Here is a 25641-nt window from a genome sequence, read left to right as displayed (position 1 = left end):
TGAGTGCGACCCCGACACCCCCTCCCCATGTAATAACTGCGCGACCCCCACTTTTAAAAACACTTTTAAAATATATTTAACACCATTATAAATGATGGATGCAAAGCAAGGTTTGGGGTGACGGCTGACAGCTCGCGCCCCCCCATGTAATAACTGCGCGACCCCCAGTTTGAGAACACCTGGATTAGACTTTGTGTATTTACTTCTAGGCATCTTTATGGCGTTTATCACTGTGGTGTCATTGTAAATGTGGGGAGTGATGCTGCTAGGACCACAGCTCTTTCAGGGAGATGGACAACCCTCAGGAGAAAGTTTAGTAATAGCCTGACCCTAAGAACCAGCCCTTTAATGCCAACTGGCAAAGGGGTGCCAAGAATATCCTGATTCTGGTATGCACATTCTGGTTCATCAAAGAATGCCATGTGAGGTCTTAAATGAAAACCAGGGTCACGCTGATAGTTAGTATTGCTGTGAAAGTATGAACAGATAATATATAAGAAGTTGCGTATTTATACTGAAAATATGCTCCTGAAGATTTTGTCAAGGCAGAGTTAACGAACAGGCCTTCTGTTAGAAAAAAGATGTGTTTTTTCACCTGCCTCTCGGTCGACACGTAAATAAGCAGTGGAAGCCCCATGTACATACAAACTCAACTGGTGGAAGTGAAATCAACAGGGAGGCAGCACACTGGAGAGGGGGTTATCCTGACTGAGATAGAGACCATGAACTTTGGGGAATATAAGTAGAAAGCAAGAAAAACAGTCCTTTATCCAGTAGTTGGGCAGTGCAATTACAGCTATGAAAACGGAATCGCAACCAGGCTTCGTTGAAATGCCACAAAGGACATTTGGGGTGAGAAACTTCTTTAGGCAGGAGTTTAGCCTGTTAAGTTTAGTCTCTACAAGACTGTTCCGCTTTTGTTTTATATGTAACATTTTGTTTCCATTAGCCTTGAATCTTTGGTAATAAACTTATCCTTGTTTTCAGTATCAACAGATAAGTGCTATGATATTAAGCTAGGAGCTGATCCTGACCGCTGGCAGCAGAACTGGTATTCCTTTCAGTGTTCGGGGAAGAAGGGGTTGGATATCACAGCGGAACATTTCAAAGGGTTTGGGGATTAGGGTGCACTTGTTTTTAACCTGCAAGACAAAGTAAGGGCTGGCATAGCCCAGAGGAGAGTGCTTGGGTGGCTAATACGCTGGTGGTGTTAGGGATCTGACACCCAGTTAAGCACAAGCAAGTCTCCCTCTCATCAGAGACGGGGGAGGAATAACAAGGTGACTCACAGTTCTGGGTACCCTAAGAACTGTCCCTCAAGATAACTTATAAATAAGCCCAGAATGGATCTTGTCCAGATCCCTTTGGCCAAAGCCTGGGAAGACCTCAGGGTGGAAGAAGGGTGAAGGACTAGGGTTTGTATATTTACTTCTAGGCATTTTTATGGCGCTTGTCACTGTGGTGTCACTGTAAAGGGGTGGGGGAGTAACGCTCTGTGGAACAGAGCTCTTTCAGGGACAATCCTTGAAGAAACTTTAGTAATAGACATCTGGACAAATGTACGCATCTGCTAATAGAATTTTTAGCAATAACCCAAGGACATTATTAAAATAGCACTCCTAATTCTCTGCTGCTTGTGGTCACTGGTAGATCAAAAACCAGCCCATCTGAGCTTCACCTCTTTCCTTGCTTCTGTCTGAACATGCAGGATTGTTAAATCTGTTTGCGTTGGGCATAGATCTGCCAGCCTTATGCACATTGAATTGGACCTTACTATATAATTGCTCCAAATAATTTCCATGGAATGAGGCACCATTCGACATAGGAGGTGACAGAAGTGGGTCCTTTGTTAACATCACCATGTATTTGAAACATGTGACATTGTTTCCACATGTACTTTGCAATTTTCTGATGTCAACCTGCACTGAATGTTGCTTTTTAGCAGTTTGGGTACCTTTGGAAACCTGTTGTCATTCATGTGTACTTGCACACAAATATATCCTTTAAAATGTTCCATAAATTGCAAGAACATCACAGCACAAAGAATTATGTAAAATAAGCAGTTAGTCTAACCACAAATCTAATAATTTTAAATGTTCTATGGTGGTGGTCAGCCCTAAACTGATGGTTCTAACCTACATTAGACACCCTGATCATTAGAACTGTAATTATTTAATAGAGACTATTTTAATTGATATTAAATTTGTACTTGTATTGACTTTTAAAACAAACAGCACCCTATTTCTTGTAATAGTAATTATTTAAAGTAGTTTGACTTAAAGCATACTCCTTTTCTTTATCCTCACTAAAGCTTTAATACATGTACTTTCTAAAACCTTAAAAGATTAAGAGTTTAATTTTATCATCTCATACAGTATACGTAATAAATTAAGCCACAGGCATGGAAACATGCTATTCTGAAAACAACATATGTAAGCTTGGTTTTTACTAATGTATAGAAATGGTAAAGCTCATCAGCTAATTTAATGGTACATTTCAAATCAAGTGTGTAAAATAGTTTCACTGTGTATCTGATTGGTGTTGCTTTGTGACACTTCGGTTAAGGCTGTCAGCTTTTATTATAAATCCTTACAGGAAAGTCCTAGGGTATGTCTACACTACGAAATTAGGTCGAATTTATAGAAGTCGGTTTTTTAGAAATCGGTTTTATATATTCGAGTGTGTGTGTCCCCACAGAAAATGCTCTAAGTGCATTAACTCAGCAGAGTGCTTCCACAGTACTGAGGCTAGAGTCGACTTCTGGAGCGTTGCACTGTGGGTAGCTATCCCACAGTTCCTGCAGTCTCCGCTGCCCACTGGAATTCTGGGTTGAGATCCCAATGCCTGATGGGGCTAAAACATTGTCGCGGGTGGTTCTGGGTACATATCGTCAGGCCCCCGTTCCCTCCCTCTCTCCATGAAAGCAAGGGCAGACAATCGTTTCGTGCCTTTTTTTCCCTGAGTTACCTGTGCAGACGCCATACCACGGCAAGCATGGAGACCACTCAGCTCACTGTCACCGTATGTCTCCTGGGTGCTGGCAGATGCGGTACTGCATTGCTACACAGTAGCAGCAACGCATTGCCTTGTGGCAGCAGACAGTGCAATAGGACTGATAGCTGTCATCGTCATGTCCGAGGTGTTCCTGGCCACGTCGGCCAGGAGCGCCTGGGCAGACATGGGCGCAGGGACTAAATTTGGAGTGATTTGATCAAGTCATTCTCTTTAGTCCTGCAGTCAGTCCTATTGAACCATCTTACGGTGAGCAGGCAGGCGATATGGATTGCTAGCAGTCCTATTGCATCATCTTCTGCCGGGCAGGCAAGAGATGAGCATGGCTACGGTCGTATTGTACCATCTTCTGCCGGGCAGGCAAGAGATGAGCATGGCTACGGTCGTATTGTACCATCTTCTGCCGAGCAGCCCTGAGATGTGGATGGCATGCAGTCCTTCTGCACCGTCTGCTGCCAGCCAAAGATAGATGGAGTGGATCAAAACAAGAAATAGACCAGACTTGTTTTGTACTCATTTGCTTCCCCTTCCACCCCCGTCTAGGGGACTCATTCCTCTAGGTCACACTGCAGTCACGCACAGAGAAGGTGCAGCGAGGTAAATCTAGCGATGTATCAATCAGAGGCCAGACCAACCTTGTTCCAATAAGAACAATTACTTAGGTGCACCATTTCTTATTGGAACCCTCCGTGAAGTCCTGCCTGAAATACTCTTTGATGTAAAGCCACCCCCTTAGTTGATTTTAATTCCCTGTAAGCCAACCCTGTAAGCCATGTCGTCAGTCGCCCCTCCCTCCGTCAGAGCAACAGCAGACAATCGTTCCGTGCTTTTTTTCTGTGCAGACGCCATACCAAGGCAAGCATGGAGGCCGCTCAGCTCACTTTGGCAATTAGGAGCACATTAAACACCACACGCATTATCCAGCAGTATATGCAGCACAGAACCTGGCAGAGCGATACCGGGCGAGGAGGCGACGTCAGCGCGGTCGCGTGAGTGATCAGGACATGGACACAGATTTCTCTGAAAGCATGGGCCCTGCCAGTGCATGCATCATGGTGCTAATGGGGCAGGTTCATGCTGTGGAATGCCGATTCTGGGCTCAGGAAACAAGCACAGACTGGTGGGACCGCATAGTGTTGCAGGTCTGGGACGATTCTCAGTGGCTGCGAAACTTTCGCATGCGTAAGGGCACTTCAATGGAACTTTGTGACTTGCTTTCCCCAGTCCTGAAGCTCATGAATACCAAGATGAGAGCAGCCCTCACAGTTGAGAAGCGAGTGGTGATAGCCCTGTGGAAGCTTGCAATGCCAGACAGCTACCGGTCAGTTGGGAGTCAATTTGGAGTGGGCAAATCTAGTGTGGGGGCTGCTGTGATGCAAGTAGCCCACGCAATCAAAGATCTGCTGATATCAAGGGTAGTGACCCTGGGAAATGTGCAGGTCATAGTGGATGGCTTTGCTGCAATGGGATTCCCTAACTGTGGTGGGGCTATAGATGGAACCCATATCCCTATCTTGGCACCGGAGCACCAAGCCGCCGAGTACATAAACCGCAAGGGGTACTTTTCAATAGTGCTGCAAGCTCTGGTGGATCACAAGGGACGTTTCACCAATATCAACGTGGGATGGCCGGGAAAGATACATGACGCTCGCATCTTCAGGAACTCTGGTCTGGTTCAACAGCTGCAGGAAGGGACTTACTTCCCAGACCAGAATATAACCATTGGGGATGTTGAAATGCCTATAGTTATCCTTGGGGACCCAGCCTACCCCTTAATGCCATGGCTCATGAAGCCGTACACAGGCAGCCTGGACAGTAGTCAGGAGCTGTTCAACTACAGGCTGAGCAAGTGCAGAATGGTGGTAGAATGTGCATTTGGATGTTTAAAGGCGCGCTGGCACAGTTTACTGCCTCGCTTAGACCTCAGCGAAACCAATATTCCCACTGTTATTACTGCTTGCTGTGCGCTCCACAATATCTGTGAGAGTAAGGGGGAGACGTTTATGGCGGGGTGGGAGGTTGAGGCAAATCGCCTGGCTGCTGGTTACGCTCAGCCAGACACCAGGGCGGTTAGAAGAGCACAGGAGGGCGCGGTACGCATCAGAGAAGCTTTGAAAACCAGTTTCATGACTGGCCAGGCTACGGTGTGAAAGTTCTGTTTGTTTCTCCTTGATGAAACCCCCCACCCCTTGGTTCACTCTACTTCACTATAAGCTAAGCACCCTCCCCTCCTCCCTTCGATCTCCGCTTGCAGAGGCAATAAAGTCATTGTTGCTTCACACTCATGCGTTCTTTATTCATTCATCACACACATAGGGGAGATGACTACCAAGGTAGCCCAGGAGGGGTGGTGGAGGAGGGAAGGAAAATGCCACACAGCACTTTAAAAGTTTACAACTTTAAAATTTATTGAATGCCAGCCTTCTTTTTTTTTTTGGGCAATCCTCTGTGGCGGAGTGGCTGGTTGGCCGGTGGCTCCCCCACCGCGTTCTTGGGCGTCTGGGTGTGGAGGCTATGGAACATGGGGAGGAGGGTGGTTGGTTACACAGGGGCTGTAGTGGCAGTCTGTGCTCCAGCTGCCTTTGCTACAGCTCAACCATACACTGGAGCATACTGGTTTGATCCTGCAGCAGCCTCAGCATTGAATCCTGCCTCCTCTCATCATGCTGCCGCCACATTTGAGCTTCAGCCCTGTCTTCAGCCCACCACTTACTCTCTTCAGCCTGCCACCTCTCCTCCCGGTCATTTTGTGCTTTCCTGCACTCTGACATTATTTGCTTCCACGCATTCGTCTGTGCTCTGTCAGTGTGGGAGGACAGCATGGGCTCAGAGAACATTTCATCACGAGTGCGTTTTTTTTTCTTTCTAATCTTCACTAGCCTCTGGGAAGGAGAAGATCCTGTGATCATTGAAACACATGCAGCGGGTGGAGAAAAAAAGAGGGACAGCGGTATTTAAAAAGACACATTGTATAAAACAGTGGCTGCACTCTTTTTCAGGGTAAACCTTGCTGTTAACATTACGTACATAGCACATGTGCTTTCTTTCCAAGGTCGCATTTTGCCTCCCCCTCCCCGCCCCGCCCCCCAGCGTGGCTACCCCCTCAACCCTTCCCCCTCCCCATGGCTCACAGCGGGGAACATTTCTGTTCAGCCACAGGCAAACAGCCCAGCAGGAATGGGCTCCTCTGAGTGTCCCCTGAAGAAAAGCACCCTATTTCAACCAGGTGACCATGAATGATATCTCACTCTCCTGGGGATAACACAGAGAGATAAAGAACGGATGTTGTTTGAACGCCAGCAAACATACACTGCAATGCTTTGTTGTACAATGATTCCTGAGTACGTGTTACTGGCCTGGAGTGGTGAAGTGTCCTGCCATGAAGGACGCAATAAGGCTGCCCTCCCCAGAAACCTTTTGCAAAGGCTTTGGGAGTACATCCAGGAGAGCCGTGAATGCCAGGGCAAATTAATCCTTTCACATGCTTGCTTTTAAATCATGTATAGTATTTTAAAAGGTACACTCACCGGAGATCCCTTCTCCGCCTGCCGGGTCCAGGAGGCAGCCTTGGGTGGGTTCGGGGGGTACTGGCTCCAGGTCCAGGGTGAGAAACAGTTCCTGGCTGTCGGGAAAACCGGTTTCTCTGCTTGCTTGCTCTGAGCTATCTGCAACCTCATCATCATCATCTTCTTCGTCCCCAAAACCTGCTTCCGTGTTGCCTCTATCTCCATTGAAGGAGTCAAACAACACGGCTGGGGTAGTGGTGGCTGAACCCCCTAAAATGGCATGCAGCTCATCATAGAAGTGGCATGTTTGGGGCTCTGACCCGGAGCGGCCGTTTGCCTCTCTGGTTTTCTGGTAGGCTTGCCTCAGTTCCTTAAGCTTCGGGTCCCTGTTATGGCCTCTGTCCTTCATGCCCTGGGAGATTTTGACAAGGTTTTGGCATTTCGAAAACTGGAACGGAGTTCTGATAGCACGGATTCCTCTCCCCATACAGTGATCAGATCCCGTACCTCCTGTTCAGTCCATGCTGGAGCTCTTTTGCGATTCTGGGACTCCATCATGGTCACCTCTGCTGATGAGCTCTGCATGGTCACCTGCAGCTTGCCACGCTGGCCAAACAGGAAATGAGATTCAGTTCGAGGTTCTTTTCCTGTCTACCTGGCCAGCGCATCTGAGTTGAGAGTGCTGTCCAGAGCGGTCACAATGGAGCACTCTGGGATAGCTCCTGGAGGCCAATACCGTCAAATTGTGTCCACGGTACCCCAAATTCGACCCGACAAGGCCGATTTAAGCGCTAATCCACTTTGTCGGGGTGGAGTAAGGAAATCGATTTTAAGAGCCCTTTAAGTTGAAATAAAGGGCTTCATCGTGTGGACGGGTGCAGGTTTACATCGATTTAACGCTGCTAAATTCGACCTAAAGTCCTAGTGTAGACCAGGGCCTATAGGGTATAATAGGGATGAAAACAATAGATAGAATTTACTCTTAAAAACCTTTAAATCAAATAGAAAATAGATTTTTTTTTTTAGTCATCCTATAGAATTCTAAAGTAGGGATGTAATTATCTATTGAATTCATTGCACGACTTTAAAAAAAACCCTATAAAACACCTGGGGTTTTTTCTGTTAAATTCTAATGGATTTTTATACTTCAAGGTTTATAGCTGTTCAAGAAGAATTGACTCCATATTTAAACATGGAGTTCTTGAGTTATAAAATTGGGGGCAAATATAAAAGTTTGGCTATGTAAGGGATTTGGGGGAGATGGAAGGGAGGTTGCTGCAATTGTAGTTTATAAAATAAATTTTAAGTCATTAGTTCTTAAAATACGCTTATCACCTAACTTCCTCATCCTTAAAGGGAGTACTGCTTACACATGCCAAAGCTGAGTTTATTATTATAACTATTATTTATACAGAACTATCAATGCCCACAGTGCTATATAAATAAAACATTCATTATGCTTTTAACATGCAAACACTTCTCACAGGCCACGTTTTAATTAATGCACAAATAGAATATCTAGCCGCGAACTCACTTGTGAACTGATTTTTGCCACAGACCAGTCAAATCTTTTATAACATTTGACATTTTCCCCCACCGGAGTTCTACCCCTATCAATTGTGCACCCACCAAGCTCTTATTCTGAAACTTGTCTCCCAGGCCTTTTCTGTACTGGGTTTTCAATTACTGGTGTAGCTGCACCACTAGAAAGCCCTAGTGTGGATATGTATTGCATATGTATGGCTTACCCTGCCAGTGCAAATCGCACTGTGGTGGTAAGGAACTGGTAATGGTAAAATCCCAGTGTGGACAACAGGAAAGGTAACATTAGTCAAAGTGATAGGCTGAATTTCTTTTGAGTCTCATTGTGTTTCTGCTTTCTGTCTCATTACTGTGCATAAAAATATGGCCCTCTGGTCTTTTCACATATTAATTCAGTCTTTAACTGTATCACCCGTATAACATGCCTTATCAGTGACCTCATTCTAGCTGAGAATAATGCTGTTCAACATACAAATATCTCTCTCCCCATACCTGCCTTCTGTACATGGAGACCTTGATGCTATCTGTAGTCTTGTTGCAACACAATATTTTTCTCCCAGGTTGACCTGTTGATCTTGTGTTATCGGTCAGCCTTCAAATAACCTTTTCGACATAGGGAGCATGTGGGACTACCAAGTGGGGGCATTGCTTGAGCTTTCACACTAATCGGGAGGTGTTGAAAAAGAGCTGACTACCCAGTACTGCTGCCATAGAGCTCAAATTTACCTGAATGAGGCGTAGTAGCCCACATGGAAGGAGACCTACGGAAGTCCATCCTGAGGCTTTATAGTCAAAACAGTAGGGAAAAATGTCATCTGAGAAGAAATTATCCTGACTCATTCTGTAGCATTCCCATTAGATTCAACTCTTCAAAAAATCATCTATTTTATACATATTGACGCTTATTGTAGCTTGTTCTGTTATTTCCATAGAATCTGAAATTTCTATTGACTGAAACTTGTAGACAAGCTTGGACCTGATGAATAGCACCTGCTGCTGTTGAACTTGGCTAGCTAATGGTTCATGGCTCTAGCAGATGTTCCTGCTCTTTAAACAAGTAGGAATTTTATTGGTCGTTTCCTTTTTCCCACCTCCCCACCCTCTCTCTTTCCTTCAGAGGAACAAATTCCAGCCCAGCTGAATTCTGGAAATATGCCATTTGGGTTTGAACAAAATATGGACTTGACACATATCCAATTTCATAACTGTGACAGAGGTTCTCTGATATCAGAGAGTCTAACATGACAGAAGTGTCCTCAGTCTGAGTCTTCATTCCAGTTACAAATTGATTCTACTTTTTGTTTTGTTTTTAGTACAAGTTCAGTAGTGAAGAAATTATATTCAGGAAATTTTATTGTAACTGTTTATAAGTCTGTCTTCAGCAGCCAATAAGGGTTAGACTATCTAACAAAGTACAAGACCCCACAGTTGTAGTCCTGAAGTACATACCATGGCATGAAATCTTTTAAGTTTCTGCATTTTATTTATTTATTTGTGGGTAAGGTTTCTTTGTTTTTCATCAGGTTTATCATCAACACACTTCTAGCTCCTTTTGGGTCTCTGAGTAACTACAGGTTTCAGAGTAACAGCCGTGTTAGTCTGTGTTCGCAAAAAGAAAAGGAGTACTTGTGGCACCTTAGAGACTAACCAATTTATTTGAGCATAAGCTTTCGTGAGCTGTAGCTGTAGCTCACGAAAGCTTATGCTCAAATAAATTGGTTAGTCTCTAAGATGCCACAAGTACTCCTTTTCTTTTTGAGTAACTACAGTAGAATCTCAGAGTTACGAACACCTCGGGAATGGAGGTTGTTCCTAACTCTGAAATGTTCGTAACTCTGAACAAAACATTATGGCTGTTCTTTCAAAAGTTTACAACTGAACAGTAACTGAATACAGCTTTGAAACTTTACTATGCAGAAGCAAAATGCCAGTTTTAACCAATTTACCGATAATTTAAATGAAATAATCACAGAAAGTTTTCTTACCTTGTCAAATCTTTTTTAAACTTTCCCTTTATTTTTTAGTCATTTATGCTTAATACAGTGCTGTACTCTATACTTTTTTTATCCCTGCTGCCTGATTGTGTACTCCCAGTTCCAAATTAGGTGTGTGGTTGATCAGTCAGTTTGTAACTGGTGTTCATAACTCTGAGGTTCTACTGTACTTTCATTGTGTTTGCGATAAGGATATTGTGTGAAATAGCATATTGTTAAGTAAATTCTTCTGCAGGCAATGAATCAGTTAATTTTAGATTTAGCTAGACTTCTGCAAGAAGCAGGAAATTTTATAATGAAAATAAAGTGATCAAAACATTAGTTACGAAATTCTATGAAAGAATAAAACACATCTCTCAAGGAGTTGAAAATATATTTCTGTAGCACTTATTTCCAATCTGTTGTATCATCTGATGATCTTAAGCATTACAAACATTTCATGGACATTCTAAATAAAGAAACTTCTCACAAACAGCTGACAAAAAAAGAGAAATTCCTCAGACACGGGGCTAAATTCTGGTCTAAGTAACAACAAGGAGTTACGCTGGTGTAAATCCAGATTAATTGACAGAACAGTTTGGTTCATTTAATGCCTCGGGGAAGAACAGGGCTAATTAAAATGTAAATAGAAGAGTATTCAAAACTGTTGTGTACAAGAAGAGGTTTACATTGAAGTCCTCTGAGTGAAGTTCTTTTGTAAAGAACGATTTCATTTATAAGTAGAGACTTACTCCAACTGCAGTTGCAAATTGCACATTGCAATGCTTCAGAATAATTTGATGCTTTCCAGTTTTTTTATTTTAAAACAATGCAGCAGATAATAAAAATACTCTAACTTCTTTTGTCCATGATCTTAAAGTGCCTTTCAAATGTAAGATTTTATTCATTAACAGCAGTTTTCCTATGAAGTAGGAAGAGTGTTGTTATCTGATTGTATAGATGAGGAAACTGAGATATAGCGAATAGGTGCTATCAGTGTGAGGTTTATTCTTTGCAAACCTTGCTCTGACTTTGACAGTCTGCCATCACTGGCATTCTCTAAACTTCCCAAAGTTCTGTCCATTCTCCTTTGGGTTAGTTATAAGGCCAAAAAAACAAAGAAACCCCAAACCTAAAACAGCCCTCCAGTTTTCTCTTCACTAAAGATGTGCATGTTACATTGAATTGTCCTGTCTTCTGAGGTATGAAGACATCACTATAGTTATAATTCTTATTGTATCCAGATGTGCCAGAAACTAAAATACAGGTCCAAAGAAGAGCTATCAGATTTAACTGGCTTCTCATAAGCTGTTAATTAAAGAGCCTGGGGAATGGCTCCCTAATCTTTCAAGAGATTTATAATGTTTTATTTATGTTTTTGTTTCTGCAGCCTGCTAACTTTCCCTACAAGGAAGAGATTATGGCAGTAAATCCGACTTGTCTAATTGTGATTATTCTACTCTTTATAAGCATCATTCTGGCTTTCAAGGTGAGCACGTGTATAAAGTTCGTCTTCTATATATGGAATGTCTTTGGAATAGCCCTCCCCTTTCTCTGTATTTTGTTGACTTAACAAGGCTGAATGACCAGTGGGACATACAACTAGCATGGATTTGACAGCAACCCAACAACCCCAAAGCAATAGTCTTTTTGGCTTTCAGTTTTCACCAGAACTGTACGACTTCAGATGTTTAATCTCTCCAAACAGAGAACCAGCTTTAGGGCAAATCGACACTTGAAGCGCTGCATTGGCACAGCCTCACTGATGCGGCTATGCCATTGTAGCACGTAAGTGAATACGCTCCTATGCCAATGGGAGAGCTGTTCCTGTCGGTGTAGTTAATCCACCTACCCAAGAAGCTCTCTTGTCGACATAGCGCTGTCTACGTGGGGTGGGTCAGGTCGGTATAACGTCGCTTGGGATGTGGATTTTCCCATCTAGGAATGTAGGAGTTTCCCATCTAGCCAAGGGAAAGCATCCAGCACCATAGGTGTATTTATTAGAGCTGTGCTAATATCTGACTTTTTTTTTTCCCCCTGTTTGCTGGCAGTTCTGAAAAATTGGGGGAAAAAATGGATTTAGAGTCAAATTAAACATACCATTCAACATGAAATGAAACATTTTTGTTTCGATTCTGAGCTTTTTAAAAACCTCTAAATGAAGTTGAAAGAAATTTGGAAACAAAAGTTTCACATCTAAAGCTGACATTTCAAAAATGCCACAGTGAAACTTTTGACTTTTTTTTATTTTTTTGGTGGAGGGTGGGAGCAGTTTAATTGAAACCGTTCACCAAAGAAAGTTTCAGCCGAAAGTTTCACCTGGCTCTAGTATTTATACATTAATGATTAAACATTAGTTTTGACATCTGAGTGTGCTACAGCAACAAAATACCACTGTATCCTGCATGAAGACCCAAGCCCAGATTCTCGCCTGCGTTTGGGTTGCTCTGCACATAACTGTTATTTAAAGCTGGCACACTCATCTGAGTATGGAGGGAATCTCTCATGGCATAGAATCATGGCTTCTAAAACACACTCTTCCCTTCAGCTGGCTTAGAGTGTGTGGCCATGGCTTCCTGGCAATCTCCAGCTGCCATGATGAACCCTATGGGAAAATCATTCAGACTGTTTTAACTTCCACTGGGGGGCTGGCTTGGTGTACTACTGAGCCAGGTGAGCACAAAGGTAGCAGAAAACCACCTTTGCAGCCCCTCTTCCTACGATGCACTGAGTGCTCTTCAGCTGCCTGGGCTCTAGTTTTCTTTTTTTGCAAATGAGGCAACAGAAAAGATATTCTGCAAAATGTGCAAAAATTAGAATAAGCTGATCTCAGCACTAGGGAGTATTCCTGTAAGTTACATGTATACATCCCTGTGCCCTGATATGAAACTGTTCTCTATATCTTTGTACCCTAGGAGAACTCTAGGGAGGGTGACCAGACAGCAAATGTGAAAAATGGGGACGGGGGTGAGGGGTAATAGGAGCCTATATAAGAAAAAGACCCAAAAATTGGGACTGTCCCTATAAAATCAGGACATCTGGTCACCCTAACTCTGGGGGCAGGGGTTTGACAGGACTTGCAGGAAGAGGTTTAATGAGATTTCTAATTGCTGAGTTCGCTAGCCCACAGGCATTTCTGGGTGTACTGCGAGGCGTGCAGAGCCTCTCTAAAGCATGGGAAGTTACTTTCATTAAAGATAAATTCAAATTTTAATTATGTAGGCATTTTTGGGCCAACAGATCAAGCCCTTTTTCATGTCAAATGCGACTGAAATCTTGTAAAACCCAACCACTGGATCATATTAATCCGTGGCAGTCAGCACAGCTTTGCTTTGTGGTTTTCTGGTTATGGAGTGTTTGGCCACCCTTACTGTCTGAAAATGTGTATTTGTAATGTGCTCACAAGATAGATGTAAGTGCAGATTGTATTTGCATAGGCCCATGTGAAATGGCCCTTTCAGGGTACATCTTCACAGTGACTGGCTGCCCATTGCAGCGAATCTCAGAGCCCGGTTGACAAACTCAGGTTTGTGGGACTCACACTACACCACTGAAAATAGCTGTGTAGACATTTGGGCTTGGGCTCTGAAGCCTAGGGAACAGTATGGGCTTCAGAGCCTGAGCTCCAGCCTGAACCCCAGTTACCACACAACTGTCTCTAGCACCATAGCTCAAACCCAGGTCAGTCAACCCAGGCTCCGAGACTTTCTGCCCTGGGCTGTGTATAGGTACCCATTGAGTCTGTTGTATTTCTTCCTATGGCACTGAAACAGCTAAGAAACAGGAATTGCTAATCTTTTATGCTGCCTAGTACCATGGTATTACTGTGATCTGTGTTGCTTAGCAAATAGAAATTAATGTGGGGGTTTATTAAAGTTTATTAGGATGGAATTTAATGAATTTTAGTGTTCTTGAAATGGAGATCATCAGGCAATGTGCAAGTTTCCACATTCAGGATAAAGGTGCATGGGAAGAACTATCTTGCCATACCCATGTGACTTGACTCTTGCGCCTCTTGTGAGGAAAGGTTACCATTCCTACTGAATGGGTGTGCATGCATGTGTGCAGTTTGGTGTGTGATGTGTATAAATACCAGTAAGGATGGGCTAAATTGAGATCATTGAATTCCTTTGACATGGGTCTCCAGAGATGAGACTAATGTTTTGATTCACTATGCTGTCCAGTGACACTTCCTAAAGCTCTGTTTGAAAGCTCAGTCCAGGTTTTTTTTTTCAGGGGGCAAGGGGGGGAAGAATTAGTAAATAGGTCAGTGACTCCGTCTGATGATGTGTCAGCATAAATATTAAATGAGTTCTTAAGAACAAATCTAAAGGAAAGTTGCTGGACTTTCAGTGTACTCTGGGCAAAATGAATTTCCATTACTAATGCTGAGCTGGCCAAGAATGTGTGTGTCCAAATCTCTGGGCCAGTAAAATGCGCCAGCTGTTTATATTCTCAAATGAGTGTGGGTTAACATTCCAGTAGCCAATTGCTTGCTGTATGCTAGCTGGTGACCCCTTTAATTACGGCACTCCCATCAGCCTGAGAAACAGCTCCTGCTTTAAACAAGTAAAAATTAGCAGAGCTGACTTAAGTGATTAACACCCTACAGAATAGTATCAAACATATACTGTAATTTTAAACACACTTTTATTCACCAAGTCAAAACCAGCTTTGCTTAAAACTCCAAAAAACTTTGTCATCTGTGAAAAAGTAGTGTATTGTTTGACATTATGGAATCAAGAGAGGATATCTGTGAATTTGGATTTTGACAGCAGGAATCAAAAAATAGAGTTCCAAATGAATAGCCTGTACAGACAACACTTTTTTATAAACAAGAATAAGTGTTTAGAGATCTATAAAATCACTTTTCCCCATACCATTTATGATCAGAGAATTATTTACCCTTTCCCACAATACAAAAAGTATGGGTCATGCAATGAAACTAATAGACAGCAGATTTGATACAAACAAAAGGGAGTACTTTTTCACACAAAGTACAGTTAACCTGTGGAACTCATTGCCATGGGATGTTGTGATGGCCAAAAGTATAACACCATTTTAAAAAAAACAAACAAACGAACAACCTAGATAAGTTCATGGAGGACTGGTCTATCAATGGCTATTAGCCAAGATGGTCAGGGATGCAAACCCATGCTCGGGGCAGCCCTAATCCTCTGACTGCCAGCGGGTGGGAGTGGAAGGTGGTGGATTACCCCAAGTTTGCCCTGTTCTCCACACACTCCCAGTAGCTCTGGTACTGGCCATTGTTGGAGACCATATACTGGGTTAGATGGATTATTGCTCTGAACCAGTATGTCAGCTCTTAAGTTTTTATAGCTTTACAAAACTCCTATTCTGTGTTCTGTATAGACTCTTATACAGCACTCATCACCATAGTATCTGAATTCTGAAACCATAAAACCTACAGTTAAACCATGCACAGCTACTGAAGTACTTAGTATTTAATCATCGGAAAGATCAAATTCCTCAGTATATACTTTGATATCTCTCTAGAGCATCTTTTGTTTTGGTTTATTTAAATAACAGGAGGCTGCTGCTTCTTTACAAGGCAGTTGTTGGGTCATATTAAAGAAGTTCTGTATTACAATCACAAATGAGTTTGATTCCCCATAGTTTAAATTCCAGGGTATTACTAATTAAGAGGTCTCTTGGTTTTTGGTGCTGTTTCTCTCCCTCTGTGTGAAACTTGCAAGCTGCTAATTGTGTTAGTACATTCTAAGACAGAGTCTGTTCTCAAAGCAATTCACAGAGAGAGAGACTCAAAGCAATACTCTAACAACAGAAACAGCACCCAGAGACTCCCCGCCCTTTTGTTGTATTAACAATTGTGATTAAAATAGAGATAGAGGATGTATGTGGATGGATGCTTAGTGTGGATAATAAGTGAATGATCAGGGAGGTGCCAGCCTAAGAATCCAGTGTCCATCGGCTGAAGAAGGCGTCAAGTGGAAATAACCAGAGGACCCCCCCCCCCCCCCCGGAGGGCAGACTGGAATCCACCCAACAGCCTCAAGAATGGGAGAACCAAAGAACAAGATAACATCTTGGAGCCGTCAGGAATGTGCTATCTGCGATTGATTCAGCAACAGCATGATGAAGCAATTCCCATAGACTGGCATAGGAAGAAATTCCGATAAAAATAGACTCTAAAAAGTGAGAACTTTGGGGTCTGATTCTGCAAACCAACTTCCAGGAGCATCAGATGAGCATCTGACAAGGCCCTGCTCCCTCCTCATGTCCAGGCCACCTGGCCAGTGGCTTGGCATGAGCAACTCTAAGGCTGGTAACTATGATAACAACCTTGCAGAACCTGTGTGTGTGTGTTTGTATGAATGAATGTGTGAATAAATATGAGATTGAATGGAATGTTATAACTATAACTAACTGCTTACTATGATTCTTTCTGTATTCACAATAAATGTGGTATTTTGCCTTTTTCCCTTTAATAAGATCCTCCTGGTTTTTATTTTATTGGTATAACACAGTGATCATATTCTCATCTTCATAAACTCCAAGGGCAAAAGCAGGAAGCTTATTAGATCAGGATACAATTATTAGTGAGTTAATATTAGGCTTTTATTATACTGAAAAATATATAAATATATGTAAGAATAATAATAATTTGAAACCGCATAGAAACTGTTAATCTGTTAAATGAAGTATATTGTTTAATCTGTAATATTATAACAACTAAATATTTTCAGTAATAAAGGTTAACTAATTTGGGCCAGATTCTGAATAAGAACTCTTCCAATATAATTTTAAATGCATCGTGAAAAAAAATTAGAGTTCTTGTGAAATGACCACTTACAACCCCACAAGAGATGTAAAGAGTGTGTGGAAGAGGGACACAATAAAGACAGAAGTAGTTAAAATATTTTTAAAGCAAAAGTAACATTTTATTGATTTTTTTTAACACATGATTTTAACTTTTTTTGTGGTCTTTTCTTTCCTTTCCTTTTTCTCATGTAAAGTTTAGCAATTATGTATATCCTGTGTTCTGATTGGCTAAAAATGGTCCTCAGCCGATCAGAGTTCAGGGATTTTCATTAAAAAAAATATATATAATTTCCTATTTTCTTTATGTAATAACAAGCACATTCTCTTTGCAGGGTTATCTGATTAGCTGCGTATGGAACTGTTACCGGTACATTAATAGTAGAAACAACTCTGATGTGCTGGTGTACATTGCAACCAATGACACTGCGGTAAGCATGTCTCTTAACGTTTTGTTTTACCATTCGTCAGTGTTACTGACAGCTTCTTAACCTTTAACGCAAAATTCTCAATTATCGTCTTTGTCCACTAAACACATATTATCAACGTCCTTGTATCCAATTTCCAACTCATGGTGAAGCAGATCAGTCTGTTGAGAAGAGTGTTTGATACATAGCTCCTAGTGATCTGTGTGTGTGTATCTACACCACTGCAATATGCTATAGTTGTGATTTGGTGCTCAGCAACTGAGAATTAGGTATGACATTTGTGTGACTTGGCTGTTGTTTTTGAATTGTAAGAACACTGAGTAAAATGAAGACTATGTTGAAATAAATTAGCAGACAAGTCTGGACTATAAAGGACAGGAAGTTGTCAGTTCTTTCTGCAATAATTTAGTGTTACATTTATAAGATATGAAGCACTCCGTGTGCTGTGTGTTCATTCAGTTGTGTTTACAATGTGCAGAAAAAAAATGGGTAACTTGACACTGCTGATTCCGCATAGTATGACATTTTTGTGGTGATACTGCACACCTGGAACCCAATTCTGCTTTGTTACACCCAAGCTATCCCACTGAGGTCAATAGGTCAAAGTAATCTCTGATGTAACTCCACAGACTTTTAAGTGAAGTGGGATTGCAATTTAATCCTTGGAATTACACCAGGATGAGTTTGGCCTGTTGGCCTTGCATGGGTGGAAGGGAGGGCAAATCCAGCTAATGAAATTTCTATATTGCCAACCTCAAATATTCAAAGATCATAATACAGGCTCCCAAAACTGAGTGGTTTAAATATAGTGAGACTTAAAAATAAAATAAAATAAAATGAAATAAAGTTGGGGCTGAGGGGTTGTCTTTTGGTTTCAGAACCTTTAGGATGAACTTGAGTTATATTTTTCAAGCTTTCCTGTGCAGCCATGAGGACTTGAACCTTACTATTTATCTAAAACGGAAGCTGAGATTCTCACATAATTCATTGTCTTCAAGAGCTAGGACTTAAAAAAACAAAAACAAACAAAAAAACACACCTCAATATTGCAAGACCCAGATAAAATCATGAGTTGACAACACTGAATTTTGAACATTCAGTTATGAGTTTATTGAAAGCTAAATGAAAGTGGGAGGAATGCATTTGGAACCTACATTGAGTAAAACAAGAAGCTCTGCATGGGAAAAAAATTGATAGCTGTTATGAAGTCCTTAGGTAGTTGTAACTCAGCTTAAAATGCTGCAAAATGTATAATTCACCATATTGAAAGTCTTGGTTGCAAGATTCTTCTCCAAACTGAATTAACATTGAAACTCTAGTCACACAGGCTTAATATAACATTGCATCTGCTTCATCGCTGGCCCAGTTCAGTTTCCAGTGCTACCTTTTTCTACTGAAATGATTTACCGATAACTTCTCAAGGGAAAAGGACAAGAAAACAGCATGTTCTGAATCTGCCGTGAAAGCAGGATAAAAATGTAAATCATGTCAACAAGCGAAGTTGTAATTTAATGTACATTTCATACATCAGTACGGTTGAAATCTTAGGTGCTTCAGTCATGGGATTGATTAGAGTCAGGGAGAGAACTACCTTCCCTCCTGTCTGGAAGAAAACCTGTTTCTTCCTGTGTTTGGTTACTGATATTATGGTTTTAAGAATGTAAAGTGTCCATAATTCTTCATGTAGTGTTAATACATATATTTCGCTGTGGTATTAGTGACAAGTGTGTCACCGGCTTTCATTTGATACCTTACAAGACACTTTTTGGATAAACACTAGTACAGCAATGTGTTGGGTGTAGTGAGTTTGTCAGGCTTGCTGACCCAGGGTTGTGAACCACCAGTGGGCCTCTGTGTCACAGCTCCCTCACAGCTGCAGGGCCAGGGACACTGGATCCCTGCAGATGCAGGGTGTGGGGAAGGCTGTGGCCCTGGCAGGGCAGGGTGGAGACTCCTGGCCAGGGCCATGAGGAGGAGATTGAGCCCTGGTCCCGGGGGGAGGCACCTGTTTGAGGACCAAACATTTAGAAGCAGGGTGACCTCCCCTGTAGTGCGGAGCTTGTTCTTGTCCTTGCAGCCTTGTGGGAGTCTCTGGTGTGCCAGGCCAGGATTGCAGCGTCCCCTACTCCTTGCACCCAGTTTTCGAACTACATATTAAGTAACCTACGTTGTCTCTTGTATCCTGGGACCAATATGGCTACAGTACTGCAAACAACAATGTTAATTTTTATCTTCCTAATTTTTTAATCAAAATGTCTTGTGGTATCCTCTGAAAAGCTTTATAGAAGTCTAAGTATATTGCATCAACACTGCTATTTTTATCAAACTTGTAATCTCATCAAAAAAAATATCAGGTTAGTTTGACAGAACCTATTTTCCATGAACCCAGGTTGATTGGCATTAATTATATTACCCTACGTTAATTCTTTATTAATCGAGTCCTGTATCAGTAGTGTCATTAGCTTGCCCAGGATCATTGTCAGACTGACAGACCTATAATTACCAGCCTCATCCCATTTAACCTTCTTTAAATACTGGCACAACAATTGCTTTCTTCCGGCTTCTGGAATGTCCCCAGTGTTAAAATATCCCTTAGTATAGAAGAATAAATCATCAAAAAGGAGAGAAAGTATTGTGCTGGACCTACAGTTGTCATGATTGCTTTTTATTATGCTTACCATTTTAAAAAAGGTTTATATTTTATAGAGAGTAAGAAAGATTGAGACAAAGGAGTATAGTTTGTTCTAACCAGTTCAAATATTGGCAAAACTGAGTTTTTAGATGTCTCATTGATAGAAATGGGTAAATTACCCATAAATTTATCCTGATCTTTATCTGTCCTCTAAGACTTGGACCAAAGATTTCAGAAAATATTTTGCCTTCTCTGAATTCTGGAAAAATCTGTCTGAGACTTGCAGTTTAATGACATATATTTCCATTTAATGACAATGTTCTTGAGTACTTCCTGGGGAAGACAGTTATTCCATCCATATCAAGGTGAGATGCCAAGATGTGGGAGACAATAGGGAACCATAGATACTCACTGGCTGAAGTGCCTATAAACCCTGTTCAAACCAACTCTGGTCATAAGTCCCTTTTAAAATACACTCTAGCTGGATTTGAATTCAGAAGAAAGGCTATGATTGGATGTGGGGTCACCAAAACCAGAATATGACCCCCAAATGTACAAATCAAATTATTCATTGATTTTTTGGCATACATTGGTTTAGCACTGGAAAGGTGCATATGCACAGTTAAATATCAGATACAAAGCAGATTAGGAAAATGACAATTCCTCAAGCTCTGTTTTCAGTACAGTTACATTTGTCTAATTTTCCTCACCTAATAAAAAATGTTTAAATCCGTACCTTTACAAGCTTTGCCAGCTGGTACAAATGAACTTCCTTTTCATCACGCACAATGAATGGGATGTGCCAGATGCACACATTGGGGCACATTGTTTCCATATCTGCAGTCTTGGACTTATTTTTTCCCTTTTACCTCCGTTGAGCACATTGTAGACAAAAGAGCAGTATTCTACATCAGGTAGGAAATTCAAGGCAGTGTAATGGAAACAAATTTTGCAGTCTGAATTAATCCATCTCCTCTGCCAACCTGGACAATGTCTCAAGTTAGTGTTGGTCAGAGCAAAATGTCTAAAGTCCCAATTATGGTCTTGAACACTTAGAGCATCTCATTTTGTTTATTGTTAACTCTTAAATTTCACTGTAGCTAATGAGATGGAAGCTTCATCCACAGTCCTGCTGTCATTGAAAATAAACTGTGAAGTAGTGAATCTCTCTTCTAAATGGGATTTAGATCCTTACACATTTTATCAAGAAACTCTAGTGGGGCCATGTGACGTCAAATTTGGCCATAGCTAACCATGACTTTTATATAAGTATAATGGGGTTTCCAAAAGGGTAAGTGTTTCTTTTTTTTTAAAGAAGAACTGGTGCATGAATATATAGATACTGTATCACATACATACAATGTTGTCTGTTAATCAGACAGTTACTCTTTTTTTGGGCCATATTGTCCTCTTTTCAGGTTATTCATGTATAATAGCTAAAACTTCTATAGATCTGCTCTTGCGCAGATTATTTCATCATTCCACAAGAATTGGAGTTTGTCCCGTGAACTGGACTTGGTCCCTGCAAACCACAGATTCTATTTGTCCCCTTCCCTGGCCCGTCCCACTCCCCTTCCCCCCCACAAAGCCAGGGCCACCTGCAGAGGGTCCGCTGTCTCTCTGCTGCTTCTCAGCCCTCTGCAGCAATGCCCCACTTTCCCCCTTCATTTTGGATCCAAAGTCCCACAGGGATTTATACAATGGAAAGATTGATTAAACCACAGATTTTTTTTCCCTATCCACCTCGATAGACAAAGAGGGCAGTTTGGCCTCTGTCTAGTTTTCTGCAGTCTTTGGTAGTTTTGTCATTAAATTCAGTAGGAGCAGATCTTTCTTTACTTGCCACTGAAATGCAACCATTCCTGGGGATGGAAGATCCAAACCTTAAACTCTACATAGTTTAGGACAGAAAGTAGAGTATGCCTTCTTCACACTCTGGCTACCTTCTGTATTTCCATTTGAAGACTGCAGTTGCTCATTTAGAATTTGTTCATGACACCAGAGCTAACACAGAAAGCACTATGGGTCTGATCCAAAGACGACTAAATTCATTAGAAAGAGTCCCATTGACTTCACTGAGCTTTGGATCAGGTCTTCTGAGATCTTTAATGACCAGTACAGTATTCAAGGTTCTTCTTCAAGTGCTTGTTCACGTCCATTCCACATTAGGTGTGCGCGCACCGCGTGCATGAGCATCGGAAACTTTTCCCCTTAGCGGCTCTCAGCGGGTCCCCCGAGTGGCGCCACTGTGCCCCGCATATATACCCCCGCCAGCCCGACCCCCCCCAGTTCCTTCTTGCTGTTGGTGGCGGCGCTGGAACAATCTCTCTCTCTCTCTCTCTCTCTCTCTCCCAGAAGAGCAGTCCCTTAGCCTTTAGAGTAGCTGTTATCAGTTCGTTTACATATAGATTGTGAACACTTAAGTGATTAGGTGCTTGGAGGCCTCCAGCACCGGGCATGCTGCAGGCCCATGGCTTCAAGGCTTGCACCACGTGCCGCAAACCTATGCCAGTTAGTGACCCCCATGACTTATGTCTACGTTGCCTGGGGGATGGACATCAAACTGAAAGGTTTGCAAGGCATTTAAGACAAAGACAAGGAAGGAAAGAGACTTTCGCCTAAAGCGGCTGTTGATGGAGGCCGCATTGCAGCCACCAGACCCGGAGAGCCCGACGCCGGCTCAGACTTCCTCGGTGCGTAGTGCCCCGGAGCTGTCGGGAGACCCGGCACCGGCGAAGCACAGTGAACTGTCAGCCCTGGAGCGCCAGGCTAGGCCCCGGCACCGATCGTCCTCCCCAGTGCGGCCCCTGGTGCAGCCTGAAGGAAGGCACGGTCGTTCCCCGCACAGGAGGCCGGCGCCTCCCGAGGCCCCGAGCGCCGCCAAGAGCGGGAAGGCCGCAGAACCGGCGCTGACACAGGCGGTCCCGGCGGCACAAGCCCCGACTTAAGTGAGCTCAGTGCGGACGATGGGCTCGAGGGCCTAACGGATCAGCCCTCTACGCCTGGCACCTTGGAGGCCGCAAAGGACCTCATCGAGCTGTCGGCGGCAAGCCCCCTCCCGTGTGGGGAGAACCCTCCAGTGCCCATGCCTTGGGCGCTGTCAAGGGTAAGCTGCCAGTGGTGTGCCGCTCAAAGACACCGTCCCGGCCCCGCTCCCAGAGTTGGTCCTGGTCGAGCTCCAGCTCCACAGACTCGCACTTGTCAGTAGCCCAGAAGGAGGTTGCGGCACCAGGTCGACGTGAAGAAGCGCCAGGAAGGGCACGCCACTCTCCGGCACCGCCCAGAGACCAGCACCGGGAGGAGTTGAGACGGCCTTTGCCAGAGGTCTCGCGCAGATGGTCCCGGTCCAGGGAACGCTGGCACCGGTCCCAGTGCCGGTACTGCTCCCGGTCCCACTCAGCCAGGAGCGGCTCGGTCTCCCGCCGGCGCAGATCATTGGCACTGCTGTGGCCTTTGCGGTCGGCGTCACCGCAGTCTGGCGCCGGCTCCAGCCGCTATAGCTACCTGCACCAGGGCCCGGACAGCAGGGACCCTCAGGGGAGCTGGCAACCTCAATGGGGGCCGCCAGGCCATTTGCCCTTCTGGACTCCCTGGGCCTCTCAGGAGCGCCAAGGGGCCCTTTCCAGGGCAAGTTACTCGGTACAGCGGTCCTGGTCCCCGCACCGACACCAGACAGTGCAGGAGGCAACAGTGTCCAGGCCTCCAGCATCCCCCCAGCATACACCGGAGAGTCCAGCACCGGGCCCGGTGCCGTCCCATGGACTCCCGCCCCAGCCTGAGCCGGGGGCCCCTACCATGGGAGATGGGGAGCAGGAGGACCAACCAGAGGGGGTCGAGCAGCAGCTAACCTCCTCGTCTTCCCTCAATGAGGCGGTGGCGGGTACAGAAGTATCCGGCCTTCCGCCAATAGACCGTAGAGCCCACCAGGAACTGCTGTGCAGAGTTGCCCAAAATTTGGGGTTGCAGGCCCAGGAGACGGCTGAGCAGGAGGACCCCATGGTGGACATTGTGAGCCCCGAAGGTCCATCCAGAATAGCGCTCCCGCTCATTAAGACCATTCAATCTAACTATATGGCAGACCCCAGCCTCCAGCGCTCCAACGGCTAAAGGAATGGAGCGTAAATACTTTGCCCCATCTAGGGGCTATGAGTTCCTATTCTGCCACCCGAGTCCATGCTCCCTAGTGGTTTCGGCGGTGAACGAAAGGGAGCAGCATGGACAGCAGGCCTCGGCCCCTAAGGCCAAGGAGGCGAAACCTCTGGACCTTTTTGGTAGAAAGGTGTATTCATCTGGGGACCTTCAGTTGAGGATTGCTAACCAGCAGGCCATCCTCAACAGGCACAATTTCAACTCTTGGGCAGTGGTGGGGAAGTTTAAGGACAACCTCCCGCAAGGTTCCCAACAGGAGTTCATGGCCCTGGTGGATGAGGGCAAGGTAGTAGCCAAGACCTCTCTCCAGACCTCCCCGGATTCAGCAGACGCAACGCTAGAACAATCTTGTCGGGGTGGTCATGAGGCGCTCGGCATGGCTCCAGGAGTCAGGCCTGCCCCCCAAGGTCCAGAATACACTCCAGGACCTCCCCTTCGAAGGGTCCGGGCTCTTCTCGGACCAGACAGACACGAGGCTGCATAGCCTCAAGGACTCACGGGCTATGCTCAAGTCGCTGGGTATGCACACCCCGGCAACCCAAAGGAAGCCCTTTAAGCCGCAGCCTCCCCCTCAACGCCAGTACCAGCCTCGCCATAGGCATGAGCCTAACTGTAGGCAAGGCAGGGATAACAGGCGACGGTGCAACAGTAACAACAATAATGCGCCAGGCCAGAACCAAGGCCAGCACAAACCCCAGCCGGCCACTAAGCCAGGCTTTAGAAGGTGCGCTGAAGGACAGCGTACCAGACCAGTCACCGGATCCGTCCCTTTGTTTCCTGAACCGCCTGTCCCGTTTTTCCGCTGCGTGGTCCACCATTACGTCGGACCGGTGGGTCTTACGCACGGTGCGGAACGGGTACTCGCTGCAGTTTGCCTCCCTACCCCCCTCCCACCCCACTTCCCCATCCCTCTTCAGGAACCCGTCTCACATGCATCTCCTAGAGGAGGAAGTCCGCTCGCTGCTATGGGTGGGGGCAGTAGAGGCGGTGCCTCACGGCCTAAGGGGAAAAGGGTTTTACTCCCGGTACTTCCTCATCCCCAAGGCCAAAGGGGTCCTTTGCCCAATCCTAGACCTACGCAGGCTCAACAAATTCCTGGTCAAGGCCAGGTTTCGCATGGTGTCTCTGGGCACCATCATCCCTTCCCTGGATTCGAGGACTGGTACACCGCCCTCGACATGAAGGACGCGTACTTTCATATCGCCATTTTCCCAGTACATCGGCAGTTCCTATGCTTTGCTGTGGGCTGAGAACATTATCAGTATGCAGTTCTCCCATTCAGTCTAGCCATGGCCCCAAGGGTGTTCACGAAGTGCATGGCAGTGATGGTGGCCTTCTTACAGAGGCAGAGAATCTGGATGTACCCGTACCTTGACAACTGGCTCCTAGTGGGCTGATCTGAGGCGGAGGTGCAGGGCCATGTGGAGGTAGCCCTGGGATTGTTCCGCGAGCTGGGGCTCCTGGTCAACGTCCGCAAGTCCACACTCATACCCGCTCAGAGAGTGGAATTCGTAGGGGCGGTCCTGGACACGGTGCAGGCCAGGACAAGCCTTCCGGTCTCCCGATTCCGGGCTATCCAACAAGCAGTGGCCTCCCTG

General features: G+C 44.4%; 1 protein-coding gene across 2 annotated transcripts in view; it reads left to right on the top strand.

Moving 5' to 3' along the window:
- Positions 1-25641, top strand: part of LAPTM4B (lysosomal protein transmembrane 4 beta) — a 128550-nt gene that overhangs the window by 65482 nt on the left and 37427 nt on the right. For both annotated transcript variants that reach the window (XM_048841304.2, XM_048841305.2), the window contains 2 exons: positions 11424-11522; positions 17170-17265. In XM_048841304.2, coding sequence (XP_048697261.2) covers positions 11424-11522; positions 17170-17265 — 195 coding nt within the window. The remainder of the gene's footprint in view (positions 1-11423; positions 11523-17169; positions 17266-25641) is intronic.

Source organism: Caretta caretta, chromosome 2 (assembly GCF_965140235.1).
Source record: "Caretta caretta isolate rCarCar2 chromosome 2, rCarCar1.hap1, whole genome shotgun sequence".
Lineage (NCBI taxonomy): Eukaryota > Metazoa > Chordata > Testudines > Cheloniidae > Caretta > Caretta caretta.
The sequence above is the reverse complement of the archived record's forward strand: the minus strand, read 5'-3'. Positions and strand labels throughout refer to the sequence as shown.